Source organism: Camelina sativa, chromosome 5 (genome assembly GCF_000633955.1).
Source record: "Camelina sativa cultivar DH55 chromosome 5, Cs, whole genome shotgun sequence".
NCBI classification, from domain to species: domain Eukaryota; kingdom Viridiplantae; phylum Streptophyta; class Magnoliopsida; order Brassicales; family Brassicaceae; genus Camelina; species Camelina sativa.
Genome location: NC_025689.1, coordinates 26,669,482 through 26,687,879, shown reverse-complemented (window position 1 = coordinate 26,687,879; position 18,398 = coordinate 26,669,482). Strand labels below are relative to the sequence as shown.

Genomic DNA, 18,398 nt, shown 5'->3' with positions numbered 1-18,398 from the left:
TCATTACTAGATTGTAGTCTAAATTTAGTAAAAGCTTGAGCACTCGATCTCTTACACTTCTAATAACTTATTTAGACTCTAATTTGGGCTTAACTAGTTTAGGTTATTGACTTATTTCATTAAACAACACATAACTTAACTTAGGTGAATTATAACACAAACACCTCTTCACTTGGGCCTTAACAAATCTGCTGGCCCATATAGCAAAACCACAAAGTCCAACATGTTCTTTGGTTGATTTTGCTTCCCTTTTTGCCTTTGACTCCTTTACGACAATTGACAAATGACAACTTTTCTTCGTCATTTCTTCTTCTCTTTAGTTCATTTTCATCTTCTCATAAAGCTTTCTTCTTTCTTGTTGCAAGGAAAGGATATGTTGAATCTAGGATTCACACAATGAATTTGTTCGAAGTAGAAAACAAATTCACTTAAGATTTCTCTAAAAAAACTGGATCAAAAGCTGGAACAATTGAAAACTCTCGGAGAAGAAGTTAGGTTTTCTCTCAAGAACAATGTAGAACTAGGGCTTTTTTGTATTAATTGCTAGATGAATTACAAGGAAAAAGGTACCCCTCTATTTATGAGTGCCTTTACAAGATAAGCTTATTTTCTTTAAATCTCGGATTGAATATAAGGTAATTTTCCCTTTTAATAATCAAGTCGGACTCGGAGGCGGTCACAGAGGTCGGTCGGCTAACTTTGGTGGGTTTCCGCTTACAGGTCTGATTAGCCAGCCTAAAAGGAATATCCTCCGGTTTAGTTGACTTTTAGAATTGATCGGTTTACCTTTGGTTTAGGTAGGTATATTGTTGGTGCTAAATTCTGCACCAACATGATACAACTCCAACAATTTTTCTTCATTCCTAAAAATATTAAATGATTATTAAATTTCTTATATTTTACAATTTTTCATAAAATTATTCCTCAATTTTCAAATTTGCAAATTAATTTCTCAAGTTCGTAAAAACTATGAATTTTTTAAAATTCGAGGTGACTTACATTTTTATTTATTTGACGTTAGACTTCTTCAACATTCAGTTTACGTAGTCAACACAAAGTTTGGAAATGAATGTGCCTATTTCCGGGGCTGGGGTTAAAGCTAAGCCAATGCTTTAGACATCAAGAATATATAAACATTTTAGTGGTCGTTAACTTTTGAAACTTTGTACACGGTTCAATTCGTCAAATATCTAATTTTTGTGATTTTTAAAAAATTTATGCTTCTAAATGGACTTCAAAATTTTAATTTGCTTTAGGTAGCAAAATATTTCGGATCGGATCTGTATCTACACGTTGATTAGAAAATTAATCTGTTAATAGCAAATGTTCGTGGAATTTTCTAATTATTTTAGTGTACTTGTGTTCTTTTATTAACGTGAAGTAAATATATACAACTTCGTTCTCGAAAATGGATTAGGAATATTGTGTCGGTTTAGTAACTGACGTATTATGGAACAACATAATGTTTATTTACATCGTGGCCTCGTGGGAACTCCAAATGTTTTGGCCTATAATCTCCTTGAGTATCTAATTAAACCCAGTCTCTAGTCCATTTCAATCTGACGAATGCCTCTCTCGACATCCCAAGAAGGATTTGAACCTGGAACACAAAGATTAACGTTTAATTAATCCTTGCCTCAGGTTTTGACGTTTATTTTAAAACGTTGGTTGCAAAACCTTAGGAAAGATAGCATACTATCTTAAATGTGACTGAATAACATTTTGGTATGCTGATGCTAAACATGGATAAATATGAGAGAGAGCATACTCTCTTACTGAACCAAATGGGCAATTAGTCAAACCACAAAAGTTGGAGAATCAATCCCTATATATTTAAACCATACAAAAGATATATTGCCATAAATAGTAACATTTTATCAATATTTTCTCTACCATGTTTTCCACGTTTAAAGATTTTATGGATGAAACGTATAATTGAAAATTTGAATAAAAATTTACTTTAATTACATATTATATATGTTTGACAGAAATAGATATTGGTTCCATAATTATAATTTGACTCAAAATAATTTTACTGATTTATTTTGCACATAATGCGGGTTGTTACCTAATATATTAGTATAAAAATTTCTTCAATCAAGTTTTTGTTTTGAAAAGAAACCAAACAAATGTCCCAACTTAGAAGGAAAAATCTTCTAAAGAAGTCAAAATGAAAAATAGTAATCAAAACTGAAGTTCCAAAATATATTTTTAAAAGAAATACAAATAAATAAAAACTTAGGAAAGTAGTGTTAATTCTACTTTTCTTATTTTTAAAACAATTTGTGTTCTTTAATGAACGTGTCAAGTACATACAATATACGACTTATAATTAAGGAAAATTCTTGGGTTCACCCCTAGGGGTGAACACCTCTTATTCATCCCCTCTTAATCAACCAATCAAAAATTAAAATTATGTCGGTTTGGGTCTATAAATGAAGACTAGGGTTAAGTTTTATAATTTAAAAAATTATATATCGGTTTGGGTTTATAAAAGAATAGTTAGGGTTTAAATTTTATAATTAATGAAATTATATATCAGTTTGGATTTACAAAAGAGTGGTTAGAGTTTAGATTTTACAATTGAACGAAATTTTATGTCGGTTGGGTTTATAAAAAAATGGTTAGTGTTTAGGGTTTAAATTTTACAATTAAATAAAATTATATGTCGGTTTGGGTTTATAAAAGAGTGGTTAAGATTTAGGGTTTAGATTTTACAATTAAACAAAATTATGTATCGAATTGTGTTTATAAAAGAGTGGTTAGGATATAGGGTTTATATTTATGTTTGGATTTATAAAAGAGTGCTTAGGGTTTAAATTACAAAATTAGGGTTTAAATTACAAAATTGAACAAAATTATATGTTGGTTTGAGTTTATAAAAAAATAGTTAAGATTTAGATGTTATAATTAAAAACTATAATATAATATTAAAATTAATAATTTTAAAATTGACTGATACTTTTTTTTTTTTGTCAAACAAATTGATTGATATACATTCTACAGAATTTGTTTACTTAATAAGAGGAGGTGAATAAGAGAGGTTCAACCCTAGGGGTGAACCCAATAATTTTCCATTAATTAATATATCTTCAAATTCATTTTATAATTAATATCTCTAGATTATTGTTATCTAGAGATATTCATTCTATAATCATTGATATCTCTAAATATTTACATTTCATTAGCTCATTCTTCCTATCTCTAGATTATTTACTATTAATTCCCTAACTTAGTTAGCACTAAAAATCCCCAATAAAAGGGAAGGAGGAGGAACTAAAAAAGTACGTAACCAACTCAAACAAACTCCATAAAGAAAAGAAACAAAGAGAAAAAATGCAACTGTTGAAAGGTGGTTTTGTATTAGTCATAACGCTAATCTTGTTCCTAATGACGTTGTCAGTGGCTGCTATTCGTAAAGATCTATCTTTGATTGGAGTTAAGAGAGAGATCCCAACAGGTCATGTTCCTTTACATTATCTTCAAAGTCCTCCTCAACCTTCACCAATACATCGTCATTTGATTGGAGTCGAGAGACAGATCCCAACAGGTCCTAATCCATTACATAATTTATCAAGTCCTCCTCAACCTTCACCAATACATCGTCATTTGATTGGAGTCGAGAGACAGATCCCAACAGGTCCTAATCCATTACATAATTTTCCAAGTCCTCCTCAACCTTCACCAATACATCGTCATTTGATTGGAGTCGAGAGACAGATCCCAACAGGTCCTAATCCATTACATAATTTATCAAGTCCTCCTCAACCTTCACCAATACATCGTCATTTGATTGGAGTCGAGAGACAGATCCCAACAGGTCCTAATCCATTACATAATTTTCCAAGTCCTCCTCAACCTTCACCAATACATCGTCATTTGATTGGAGTCGAGAGACAGATCCCAACAGGTCCTAATCCATTACATAATTTTCCAAGTCCTCCTCAACCTTCACCAATACATCGTCATTTGATTGGAGTCGAGAGACAGATCCCAACAGGTCCTAATCCGTTACATAATTTTCCAAGTCCTCCTCAGCCTTCACCAATACATCGTTAATTGATTGGAGTGGAGGATACCAATATCGAATGGTCTTGGAATTCATTGAAAAACCCGAGCGGTTTTAATTAATACTACTTATATTATGATTAGCGACAAATAATATGTAATGTTTAATTGACAGAATAAATAAATTTTATTTTGATAAAACTAGCATTATATTTTAATTGTCCACCAGCAAATATTGTTAAGCGAAGCCGAGTTTGAAATGGTAAAACATTCTGTTAGTTTGTCTTTATACTTCGTAATAGATTAAGACCCGTGTTCTGAATTTTATTTTATTTATATTATAATTTATATAAAATATAATTTATGTGGTTGTTTTTAAAAGTTTTTTTTGGATAAAACATTATGCAATAAAATCATATGCTAAATATGAAGACTTGAAAAAAAGACACATATTTTGTAAGTTTTATATTGTTAATGATTCTAGATAAGTACCCGTGCTATAACAATGGTTAAATTTTATTTCGTAATCTATCTTGTAACCCCTTATTTAACTTGTAACCAATCAATCTATCAATTTTGTAATCTATCTTTGGTTAACATTATGGTCTATCGATAAAATCTGGGGAAAATAAATTTGTAATATTGTGTTTAAAGATCTTTGGAAACAATGTTATATAGGACTAAAATCTTCCAAAAATACAGTTTGGAATATCCATGATTTTATTTGTTTCCATTAATATATCAATTATCAATTTGGAATATCCCTAATATTTCTGTGTAACCCAATTAATATTAATATTAATATATTGATTAATCTATAACCTATTTGTAACCATTTATTAAAAATATAAAATCTACAAAAACTATGTTGTGTACTTACCTTTTATTAAAAAGGGGATTAGAAGTGGGACGTGGACGTGTATTAGTTAGTCCGTGTATGCAACAAAATATTCTGAATGTAACTCACAATCATTTTTTTTTGTGATCTTACTGGTGAGTATAGTGTATAAAAACTAATATATTAATTTTAAAGAATTTATTCTTTTACCCGAGTATAGTGTATGAATTGTAAGTTGTTAGTATCAATTGCGACAGATACAGGTTGTTCGCAACAGCCTTCAGAAGCGCATCTTCGTGTTGGGGAACATCCTCATACTTAAGAGTATCTGAGTGATGATGGAGATTGCAAAAAAGGGTTACTAGATGTCTGCATATGTGATTAAAATGTAGATTGATTTTTTAGGTATCATAAAAGAAGAAGTACATCACATATTACCTCAAAAGAATCATAAAAGACTCTGTAGTGACCCGTACTAAAGGTAAAAATCCCATATAAAATTTCATTGAACAAAAAGAGTTGAGAAGACAAAAGATGCCAAATAAAGAAGAACTGTCAAGACAGAAGTGAGAAAAATAAAAATAAAACAACATCAAAGGTCGAGAGCCTAACGTTGGTACCGTCCGTCCAACATGCCAGCTAACGCTTGTGGTACCAAGAGGCTAAAGCTGGTACTGAACATCCAACGTGCCAGCCAGCGCTGGTACCGAGAGGCCAACGTGGGTTGTACCATTGACCGTCCGATGAACCAACTATTGACCACTCATCATACCGTTGACTTCGATCAGACGCGTGACCCGAAATTTTTGCTGCCCGAGAAATGGCGCGTGAAGAAGGAGATTCATCCCCTTTCTAGCCCAATAAAAACACATGCATGCACAAGGAACCAAGATGACAAATATCCAAGACAAGTGTGAACGAAGTAAAAATAAAATGACAAGTGTGAACATAAAAGATTCCATCCGCCACTTGTTTTCCCCATGCAATTCGTCCACCAAGTGTCCAGCCACTTTTCTCCGACCAAAGAACACACTCTCGCCTATAAATACTGAACCTTAGTGCGATTTTGTTAGTTTTCTCCATCTTTAGTAAAAAAGAGAGAGAGAGAGAGCAAGAGAGAGAGCAAGAGAGAGATTCCAAGTAGAGTGTTCCGTCCCGCGAGTTGTTGGCCGCATTAGATTAGCGCTAGCCGTAGTATCAGCCAGCGTACTAGCCGTAGGATCTGTTCATGTCGAACCTCCGCCAATTAGCGCTAGAAGTCTGAGTTGATTTGTTTATCTTTCCGACCAAGTACAGGTGAGTCTCTAATCATGTGATATGGTTCATGATAGAATTCGGTTTTTGTTAAAAATTGCTTAGGATTTTCTTGTTAAATCTAGGCATTATTGTTGGTTTATTGTGTAGATTCGTTTCTTATCAATCTAGATTCAGCTCTAGGTAGTAAAGTCTCGTTTCATTGCTTGTCTTGCATGTTGATTGTGTTGCTTGTGATTATTGCTTGTTTGAATGTTTATGTGCTTTTGTGTTAGCGCTTAGTCTCTAGATTTCGCTCTAGTTACTTAAGTTGCATGTTGCTTATGGTTGTTCACATGATTGTCTGTGTGCATTGCATGTTATTATTGTTTGCATGTTGCTTGTGTGCCTTGCATGTTGTTGTTTGTTTGTATGTTGAGGTTTTGTGTGTAGGTGAAGACTTCCCCAAGGCCGTAATCTGAGTGGATTACAAAGAGTCGGAGTGAAAAGATTCAGCCTATGGTTCCACCTGTTGAGAAGGTCTCGCATGTGATGGTTTATGCTCGTGTGCCTTTGTGGCTGCGAGTATAAGTGTTCATGGGTGTGGGGAGAAGTGATGGAGTGAAGGGCCCTAGAAGTGTCAAGAAGAGTCATTAGCTTCCGCTTGCGTATACTTGGTGACAATATACTTGTGTTGTTTGTCTAACTTGTGTTGTTTGTGTTGCTTACATGTTGTGTGTTGCTTGTTGGGGTTCGGTTTTGGGGTTTTTGGTTTCTTGTTAGGTTCCCGAACTCACTGAGTGACTAGAGCTCATGACTCCATAATTTGTTTTGCAGGTAACCTTAGTCGGGAAAGCCTTAGAGGGAGCAAATGACTTTAGGCCAGCCGGTGTATTGTTGTATTGCTTTTGTAAGATGTTTATGTAAAATAAGTTATCATGTTTTGGCTCTAGGGCTTGGTACCAAAAACGTTCTGTATGTTTTGGAGACTTGTTTTGTGAAAGAAATAAAGTATGGAAGTTGTTTTCATTAAATTTGTGTGGTGTTGAATGGTATTAGCCTTGTCCGGGCCAACACAACGTTCCAGGTGGTAAGGGTTGCAAAGCCTAAGCTATCTCGGAGCGGTGAAATTATGCTAAGTAAGACTTGTTGGGAAGCGACTTCTTCTATCCCTTGACTGGACCACCTAGGCGCAGTTTCAATAGTAGCGTCCTGTGGCTGTCTATTGGCTTATCCAATCATAGGATGGTTTGGGGGCGTTAAAGACTCCCTACATGATATTCCCGCAAGCTACGTTGTATCAAAAAATTGGATATCATATGCTGATGTTGAAGAGCTAATCATTCTCCAGTTTTCATCTTGGAGCTCATTCTCAAACATTGGAAAAAGGAAAGGAGATAGCCAACCAACCACGTCTGTGGATCCTCAAACTAGTACAAGACATCATGACCTGACTGTGGACAAACCTTATTTCACAACAATGGCAATGGTATATCTCATCTTTCTCGAGAATCAACTCCCCTATGTCATTTTGGAGAAGTTGTTCGAATGCAGAAAAATTTTGGTTGGATCGTCTCCCACGCCCACGCTAGAGGAACTAATCCTGAAATTGTTTTCCCTTGAGGTTGATATGACTTGCAGCAATTACAAGTTCAAACATCTTACAGACATGTACCGGCATGTTTATGAAAATTCTCTTGGAACCAATGCAAGGGGATCAAAAAAGCCAACAAAAGATATGTATAACGCGGATAGACTATCCCGCTCTGGAGTGAAATTCAACAAAGTGAAGCGTGAATACTCATTAGTTGTTTTTTACTTCTGAGTACATAGATCTCATAAACTATCTTGTTACCACCACTAAAGATGTTGAGATACTCACTGCATCAGATACAAACATCATAATACACTATTTCTTGTGTATATAATACATATATTTGATGACTCTTAATAAACATGTATTGCTTAAACAAAGAAGCTATATCTAATGATATTGGGCGGCTGAGCTTGGTGGTGGAAATGATAAACAAGTTAAGTCAAGGCGTGCTGACACAAATAGACACCATATCACGGCACAACTAAAGAATTCAACATTCACTCCAACTCTTGTAGAAATAATTCTTGCACCATTCTCAAGAAAGTTTACTACAGCGACTTGTGGGCTGGGACGGCTACTGCGGATTGCTCTTGCTGTTGACTATCGCTGCTACTGTAGCTTCTATATATTAAGCTGTCAAGGCCAAATGATTACATGGTTGATGGTTCTAATATGCTAAAACTTGTTTACAACTATTGTTTTTGTAATTTCCAATAATTTGGTGGTGATCATTCATTTCAGCCAATATTCAGTTTGGGTTTGTGACTATATTTTATATATCCACGTGATTTTTCTATTTCGTTCTAATAATTACTATCTATCAAACAAGGTTGTTATACAAATTTACTTGAGAGTATACTTAAGTATTAATGCTATTTTCTTTAGTATCATGTTATTTTGTTCTTTGAACATCTGATTTGCCTAATTAAAAACATTACATATTTTATATATCTCTATTACTCGATGAGACCAATTAATAAATATTTTTTCTTGGAAATAATAAAACGTTATATTTTAAACTCATTTATCTCAATACCTTTTTGTAGAGCATCTCCAATGGTTGGAGTTCAAATTGGGTTCTAAATCATTTTTTAATTGAAAAATACAAAACTAAAAGTTTAGATAATTAAAAAAAAAAAAAAAAAATCTTAGAGATAGTCCAATGGTAGAACCTTTAGTATCTGAAATTTTGAAAATTTGAAAACTTGTATCTACTTGTATCTAAACTTAACTAAACTTGACACACACTCAATGACACACACACACTCATCAATGTACTCACCAATCTTCAGTCATCTATGTACTCACATTCAGTTCAAAAGAAGAGAAAGTTTAAAAATGCATCATCGTCATGATCATCATTATTAAGATTTATGTTACATCACATACTCTTAACTGCTTGTTGTCGATTCCAACGATAGCAAGCAAAATTACTTCATCTTTTAATTCAAAGATATTGTAATTTCAAACTCTTTTAGTAACCTCACCTTCTGGTTATCAGTGGACTGAAGAGTACCATTTGAGTCCATGTATCGTGTACAACAAGCCAAAACTATCCCTACTGCTCCCTTCCAATGAATGAAAACTTAAATTGGATTGTTTGGGTGGATAATGAAAACGCCTAAAAGGTTTAATCTTTTGTTTCCTTCTTCAATTGGTCAAGCCACTTAGATAACAACCGAAAGACAACGACGACGACGAAGAAAGTCAGAGGAGCAGCCAAAAAGCTGCAATATTCTATTATTAGCTTATTCCCTTCCATTAACCATTCTTCTAATCAAATTCTAACAATCCACTATACCCAAAAATTGAACAATTCAAAACTCGATATAAATCACAATCTGCAAGAAAAAACAAAAACCCTAATTGGATCCATCATATTCTAGACACCTAAATTTATCGAGGAAGAAAAAGTATTCGAGTGCAGATAGAACCAGATCCTCGTGAATATGATATGAACTTACTGTTTCTGTCGTAGATTTTGATAAAAGGATTTTCACCCAGGGTATCAATTCTCTATGCAGTTGTAGAACAAAGGGTTATCAATCCAAATGGTTGTGATGTTAGCAGATAAAATATGATCAGAACAGTGCAAGTCAAGCCAAGCAATAGAATGGGTTTTCGACTATCAACCTAAAGTAAACAAAAATTAAATAAAACAAGAACAACACGACCTAAGCACACGATGCAAGCATTCGGGGTACCGGATCAAGTGGATAATCAGATAATAGAAGAAATCAAGAACACAAAGATGAACAACTCGAGGGTATACACGAGGCTGGTGATCGAGTACCAGTTTGGGTAATGGGTCGAGTTATAGATAAAAGGCTGAACAATCAAGTACATAAGCTCCTAAGGATGGGCTAACCGAATCATAAGTGCTCCTGATCAATTGGGGATGTTTCACATGCCTCAAGCAAAATATTTCCTAGACAATGAATCTCTAAACCTTGAAAAAACACTCTCGTGATAGAAACAATCAATCTTAATCACTCCCCTACCCAACTCTCGTTGGAGAAACATGACTAAGCAGACATTAAAATCTGATTCATTATTGTCAAGAAACTCCTTACACATCTAATCTCTTAGGCCAAGTGAGTAAATCTCTAGCATTGGTTGGTTCAAGCATTTCAACAACATCTCTCGATGGAAAAACACCCTAGTTCTAATCTCAACCTCTCGGCCTGAAAATAGCATTGAGCATACCAATCTAGAAATGAATTTTCATAAAAACAATCAAGCTAAGATATCCTAATCGATCAAGAACACATACTCGCTTATCCCATCCTTAGAAAATTTCAGTCACTACTCAGATCTCATGGCAAGCAATATGAAAACAGAAACGAATAAGAATTGCATTGGATTAAAAGGAAAACTGAAGTAATGAAAAATACAGAATCACAAATGAAAAGTAGTTAAAAGAAGTAAAATTAAAATCCTAACAAAGCTTAAAAAGTTTAAATTGCTCTCTCTCTCTCTCCCTCACAGAAGCTCTCGCTCTCTGGTTTGTGAGTGTCTGCGGCTTGCTGGTGAGAAAATAAGGAGGGAGTTTATATATGAAAACCCCTTTGACCTAGCTTCCCAGCTCTGCCCGAAGGTCTGCACGAGGTTCGAGTCGTGTGGATGCTTAGGTAGGTCTTCGGGTTGTTATTCCTGCTCTCAGATCCTCTTTGGTCGGGTTAAGGTTGGGACTGTTCTTCTCGCACAATCACTCCATCGGGTACATGTTCGGGTTTTACCTCATTCTTCCTCTTTTTGGGCTCCAAAGCACCTGTTTTCATCCAAAATATACAAATGCAACAATGCAGCACCCTAAACGGCCTAAATGCAAATTCCTAAGGTTAAGGACCTAAAAATGTTAAGGTTAGGGTATATATAATGCAAAACATGGATGAAAAAGGGTGTCTAAAACATGTAAATTAGAGAGTTATCAACACCCCCAAACTTATCTTTTGCTAGTCCTCAAATAAAGAAGTAAGAGGATAAGAATTGAAAGTGGGGACTCATACCCTCATAGTACCAAGGGAAATATTTAAGCAATAGTTCTTAAAGATAGTTTAACGGTGCTAAGATCAATCAACATACTTGCAAATATTTTTCTATGCTTATCACCATGCATCGATCTAGTTCATCCTCCAACTAACAGTAAAGACTTGCGTTTCCAAAGAACATCTCTTTCACATTCATTAAAGTGTTTGCCGAATTCTTGCAAATGTAAAGTGAATCAAGCTCAATCGGTTTTAAGGGTAAGACTTTTTGGTAGGTAGGTTCCAAACAATATCTTTAGGGGGCTTACTCTCAAAAGAAGGAATGCTAGACAGTTGTGAAAACTACCATTTTCTCATTCACTTTCTTTTTATCCAACACCCTAGAATAAAACTGCCTACAACCTTGATTTTAACTCCTTTTTTTTTACAATCCCTAAGGTTTTAACTATGAACAGCTAGCTCTCTTTTACAATTTTTTTTCCTTTGCTATACTCCTTTTTTTTTTTTAATGTTTTCTTTTCTAGGAGACTATAGCAAGACTTTTCTCTCCTTTTTTTTACTTAGAGACTTAGAGTTAATTAAACTGAACCTTAGGGACTCTCTTCTTTTATTTCTCTTTTGATCCTCAAGCCAACACAAATAAATACACTAACCACCTATCTTTCAAAACCGATTCTATTAGCTAATCAAAATGGTTCTAAACTTAGCTAAAACAAGAGCCAGTTCTTTGTCGTTCTTAATACTCTCAAGGTTTCACAACCTATAGCACCATCAAAACATGAAAAGGCCTCACTCAACAAATCACAACAAGGCTTGAAAGAAAAAGTTTGGGTTCAAGGGTAGGGGAAAACAATTACGGGTTAAGCGAAAAGATTGGGAAAAATGGAGTGCTAACCGGAGATTTAGAATTACCATGAGCAAGCATTCAAGTTCCATAAGCAAGATAATTTAAGTTCAGGTTAAATCCAATAATATAGAGATGATACAATGTTCAAGCAAGTTTCACACAAGTGGAAGAAGCTTTCAAAAGACACAAGGTTTTAAACAAAGATTCTTCCTTTTTTCCAGAGATTGATCGAGCAACAATGAACTCTGATTAAGGGCTATAACTTCAATCCTAAGGTTGGACTTTAAACAAGGTGGTTTTAATCATTGTCCCCTAAAATGCATATGCAACAATCCTATATGAAGCAGTCTAGACTTAATCTTAATATGTAAATGCAACTACATGAACACTCTTTTATTATTTTATTTTTGTGTTTTTATGTATATATATGCAAATAGATGCAGACTCAAATGAATAAAACTAGAATGCAAAAATTTGAAATAAGAAAATAAGAAAATAAGAAAATAAAACACAATGTTAAATATATTCTCTGACCCTCCCCCAAAATTAAATTACACAGTCCCTTGTGTAAATAAAAGTCTGAAAAAGAAATCTGAGAATCACACAAAGAAAATAAAACACAATGCAATGGTATAAACAATGGTGAGGATGAAGGTGGTACATCATGGGTTGGTGAAGAAGGAGGTTGTGGCAGCCTCCATGCTCGCCAAAGTGTACCCAGGGTCATCGCCGGCTTCAGCAGGTGCCGGGGTTTGCTCATCAGGAAGCTCGGTAATGTGCACAGACGACCTGCTCGGACCAGCATCCGAGGGGTTGATCGAGTAAGGCATCGCGTAGCTCACCGGGTAGGGCATCGGATAGTACGATGGGTATGGTGGAAAAGGCCCAGAATGGTCACCCGTGTAGCTGCTTGTAGGAAGCATCGGGTAAGGCATTGAGTACGACATCTGGTAAGGCTGAGGGAAGGTACCTGAGTTGTCACCCGAATGGGTGCTCTATGGAGGCATCGGATAGGGCAATGTGTAACCCGTTGGGTGAGGTGTTGGATAGGCATCTGAGTGGCTTCTCCGTGACCTATCAGGTCTGGTGCCATCCTCCTCTGCTTGTGGCTCGTACGACGATCCTCTATGAGGTTCTGCAGGCGCTAAACCCCGGATCCCTCCTAGTGGTCCGCTCCTCCTCGTACATGTGGGTGCATATGCAGGAGTGGGAGCTGAGGCACAGCTTGCCTTGTTTTGTAGCTCCCTGATCTGACCTCCCATCACCTTTACTGTTCCGGTAAAATCTTTTACTTTCCTTGCTAGGAACTTGTTCATCCTTTTCAACCACCCGATCCTCTTGTGTGCTTCTCTCACCCTACTGGTTGCTTTTGGGAGCAAACATACTCCTCAAAATCATAGTCTTCCGAGTCATCTCCCTGCCCTTGCCTTCTTGGCTCACTCTTTTCAGCTTCTAATCCTTCCTCAGGGTTGTACAGCGCTTCTAAAGGAGGTATGAAATCGATGTTCGCGTCTAGCCGAATTTTTGTGGTTGCCACGTTAGGCAAGATCATCTGAGCAGCTCCAACCGTGGGGTGCACGAACCTGAAAAGCAACCTCTCATTTGGCCTCTCGTAAGCCAGGAATCTCGTCAAGGTGAGGTACTCGACGTCCAACCATCTCGGTTCGTGTATAACCCCCTTGAGAGGTACGTCGCAAGCCACTAAGATAGGCGTAACCAGTCCTCCTATGGAGATTTCTCCAGATCCTTCTCCCCTCTCGGTTTTCATGGCCATGCCTTCAAATACAAGAACTGGTTGAGCAATACGAACACCGTTCTAGTGTTCGCTACATCCCCCACCAGTTGTCTACCATCCCTAGCATTATCCAGGATTTCACACAAGGATATGTCTAGAAGCTAAAGCTCATGATCGTTTACATTCCCGGTTTCCTTTCTAGCGAATAAAGTGCAGGCTAAGGATTTGTGAAAATACCTTAGGACAGGGCTCCTAATTTGAGCAGATTTGGAGCTTGTGGACTTGTAAGGAAGCTTAACTCCTATTGTCAGCCATAGGGATTTCATCTCTTGCTTGTCTACCTCCATAACCTCTCCGTGACCAGCCTTGAAACCATATAACTCCTCCATCTCCTTAAAAGTAAGCCAAAATTCCTTGTTGCGCACCCATGTTTTAAAAATCGCTAGGCTCTAGTCGGACGGTTGAAGAGGGGCTAGCGATTAATTGATTAATCGGGGATTATACAGACATTAATCGAGGATTAATCGGGGACTAGTTTTAGAGTATTTTAAATATTTTTTATAATAAATATTAACATTATACGTTTTAGTGGTTATATATTTCCTTTGCGATTGAATTAGTAATACTCGGCACAACACAAGTTGTATATAACCTGTTAGTAAGGGTGTGTTACACGGGTTCGACTCCTACAGACTCCATTTTTTTCCTTTTTCGACATTTTATTAATAAAGGGCAAAAATGTCATTTCCTGATCATCTTATTATGATAACTCTCTAATTTACATGTTTTAGACACCTTTTCTTATCCATATTTTGCACTATATATACCCTAACCTTAGCATTTTTAGGTCCTTAGCCGTAAAAATTTGCATTTAGGCCATTTAGGGTGCTGCATTGTCGCATTTGTGCATTTTGGATGAAAACAAGTGCTCCGATCAAAGAGGATCTAAGAGCAGGAAGAACAACCCGAAGCCCTACCCGACTTGAACCTCGTGCACCACCTCGAGCACACCCACGGGCAGAACTGAGCAGCTAGGTTAAAGGGGTTTCCATATATAAACCCCCCCTTTTCTTCTTCTCGAGGGGACGCTGCAGACACTCAAACACAGAGAGTGAGAGCTTCTGAGAGAGAGAGAGAGAGAGAGAGAGAGAGAGAGAGAGAGAGAGAGAGAGAGAGAGAGAGCGATTCAAACACTTTTTCTACTTTGTTAGGATTCGATTTTATTTCTTTTTGCTATTCATTTCAGTTTTGATTCTGTACTTTATTACTTTTATCTTATTTTCAATACAATGCAATTTTCATTCACTTATGTTTTTATGCTTTTTACCATGAGATCTGAGTAGTGAACCAAGGTTTCTAAGGATGGGATAGACAAATATGTGTTCTTGATCGGTTAGGATATCTTAGCTTGAATGTTTATTTTATAAAAATTCATTTCTAGATTGGTGTTCTTAATGCTATTTTCAGACCGAGAGGTTGAGATTAGATCTAGGGTGTTTTGCCATCGAGAGATGTTGTTGAAATGCTTGAATCAATCAATGTTAGAGATTTACTCACTTAGCCTAAGAGATTAGATGTGTAAGGAGTTTATTGATAACAATGAATCGGATTTTAATGCCTGCTTGGTCATGTTTCTCCAACGAGAGTTGGGTAGGGGAGTGACTAAGGTTGATTGTTTCTATCATGAGAGTGTTTTAGCAAGGTTAGGAGATTCATTGTCTAGGAAATATTTGTTTGAGGCATGTAAGACATCCCAAATTGATCATGAGTACTTATGAGTCGATTACCCCATTCTTAGGAGCTTTCTTATCCTGATTGCTTAGTTTTTATCTGTAACTCGACCCCTTACCCGAACTGGTACTCAATCACCAGCTTCGTGTATACCTTCGAGCTGTTCATCCTTGTCTTCTTGATCTGATCATCCCACCCGATCCTGTACCCGAATGCTTGCATCGAGTACTTAGGTCGTGTGGTTCTTGTTCTTTTATTAACTTTTGCTTATTTTAGGTTGTTAGAAACCCCCAATATTGCTTGGCTTGATTTGTATTGTTCTGATCATATCTTATCTGCTAGCATAACAACCATTTGGATTGATAACCTTTTGTACTATAACTGCATAGGGAATTGATACCCTGGGTGAAAATCCTGTTATCAATTTGGCGCTGTTGCCATTTGGTTGAATTTTTTTTGCTACGTTTAAGATTTCAGCACTTGCTAGATCAAGTTCTTTTTCTATCCATCGGTTCAGAACTGACTTGTTTACTTTCGTATTTTTTTGTTTTGCATTTCAGGTACAACCCGAGTACCCACCCGACCCATCACTCGATCACCTGGATCGGGTAGACCTTCATGTACTCACTCGGTTAACTGATTGTGCATGCAAACACGATCCAAGGGTAGCCAACACTTGAGTCCTTTCATAGAGAACATCGACAGACGAAGGTTACTCCTTCAACAACAAGTCCAGCAACCGCAACCAACGACAATTGAGGAGGTCATGAATAATCAGAATGGTCCACCAGCTCCTCAAGAGAGGAACAACATAGGAGCATGAGATGCTCCATCTACTCATACTCAAAGACATGGCATTGTGCCACCTGCTGTTCAAAACAACAATTTTGAGATCAAGAGTAGTCTCATCTAGATGATTCAGTGCATCAAGTTTTATTGACTGCCGATGGAGGACCCATTGGATCATTTAGATGAGTTTGATAGGCTCTGTAGCCTCACCAAAATAAATGGAGTTAGTGAAGATGGATTCAAACTCCGGCTTTTCCCATTTTCTCTGGGTGACAAAGCACACATTTGGGAGAAAATGGGAAAAGCCGGAGTTTGACATCTCCAGTTTTGTTCAGAACTGCAAGGCTGCGGAATGACAACTCCAGTTTTGTTCAGAAAAGCAATGAGACGTTCAGTGAAGCCTGGGAGCGTTTCAAGGGATACACCAGCCGATGCCCACATCACGGATTCAGCAATGCTTCTTTGCTAAGTACACTTTACCACGGTGTAGTCCCTAAGATAAGGATGTTGCTAGATACCGCTAGTAATGGAAATTTTCTCAACAAGGACGTTGATGAAGGTTGGGACCTAGTGGAGAACTTAGCCCAATCTGATGGGCACTACAATGAGGAGTATGATCGCACAATACGATCTTCTGGAGAGGATGATGCCAAGTACAAGCGAGACATTAAAGCCCTCAATGAAAAATTGGACAAACTCCTCAACCAGCAACAACATGTCCATTCCATCTCAGAGGAAGACCAGTTTCAGCAACAAGATGGGGAGAATGTTCAGCTAGAAGATGTAAACTACATCAACAATCAAGGAGGTTACAATAAAGGGTACAACAACTACAAACCAAACCCGAATATCTAATACCGTAACCCCAATGTTGCTAATCCTCACGATCAAATCTACCCATCCGAAGTCCAAGGAAACCAAGGCCCGCAAAAGCCTTTTGTCCAATACAATCAAGGCTATGCTCCTAAGCAACAATACCCCGGCAATTACCAACAACTAACTGCACCACCTGGATTCCCACCACAACAAGGATCACATAACTAATCTCAAGAGGCTGACCTACGCGGATTAATTCAGCAGATAATACAGTGTCAGGCATCGACAGCAATGGAAAATGCAAAACGATTCACGGAGATGAGCAACAAGATAGATTCTGGGTACAATGACCTGAATGCTAAGTATGACTCTCTCAATAATAAGTTGAGATACCTAGAGGGCCAAAACATCTCACAACCGACTCCAAAACTAGGCCAGCTTCCATGTAAAGCTGTTCAGAACCCAAAGGACTATGCTACTGCCCAGGCAATCTTTCTTGAAGATGTTGATGATTACCTCACTAAGGACAGTGATGTTCAATATGGGGAGGATATGGATCACAATGGGATGTATGAGAACTAATATTACTTATCCGAGTATGAACCCGATCCTTCACTCGAGGAGACCGATTGAGTTGGCGATCGAACACCGGCTCGGGCATCGTAAGCCAATGCACCACTCGAGACTGAACCTGATGATGGTGATCGAAAGATCCATCGGGTAGACGTTCATATGACAGATCAGCCTCAACTTCCTACAGCTTAGGAAGGGGAATTAGAGGAAAGATTCAGAGCAGCTCTTGATATCCAATTAGAGGCGCTTGCAGAGCGTATGTCCAAATGAAAAGCCCCTCCTCCTAAGCTCTTGCCACCACACGCTCTTCGAGAGGAAATCGTCAAAGAGACAGCTCAGCTGGAGATGGAAGTAAAGGAAGCTGTTAAAGAAATTGGGAATGCGATCCTGAGGAGTGGAGTGTGTTTAGACCCTAAACTGAGGATCAATGAGAAACTGGAGGATCCCGACTCTTTCACTTTGCCATGTTCAATAGGCCTTCAGATCTTCACCAATTTTCTATGCAATTTGGGAGATTCGGTCAGTACCATGGCATTTTCAGTTGCCAACAAGATGGATTTCAGCAGTTTTAAACCAAGCAGCCTGTATTTGGTCCTAGCTAATAGGACAATTAGGCATCCCATTGGTATCCTGGAAAACTTGCCTCTCAGGATCGGAAGAGTGGAGATTCCTACCGATTTCATGACCCTTGACATGGATAAGGAACCAGAAGATCCATTGATCCTAGGAAGACCATTCTTAGC

At 37.2% G+C, this 18,398-nt stretch overlaps 1 protein-coding gene and 1 long non-coding RNA gene across 2 annotated transcripts; both read left to right on the top strand.

Annotated features, from left to right (window-relative positions):
• On the top strand, positions 3,306 to 4,311 carry LOC104787634 (extensin-like). The gene has a single exon (XM_010513239.2). It carries the CDS (start codon positions 3,337 to 3,339, stop codon positions 4,057 to 4,059), a length of 723 nt encoding a protein of 240 aa, XP_010511541.1. The 5' UTR covers positions 3,306 to 3,336; the 3' UTR covers positions 4,060 to 4,311.
• Positions 5,955 to 7,113, top strand: LOC109133121. Its single transcript, XR_002038211.1, has 2 exons — positions 5,955 to 6,142; positions 6,917 to 7,113. It is a non-coding gene; the product is annotated as an uncharacterized LOC109133121 (long non-coding RNA).

What these genes read in the sequence shown, in the direction of transcription:
- LOC104787634 (XM_010513239.2), top strand. Translation starts at nt 3,337, where the DNA reads ATGCAACTGTTGAAAGGTGGTTTTGTATTAGTCATAACGCTAATCTTG.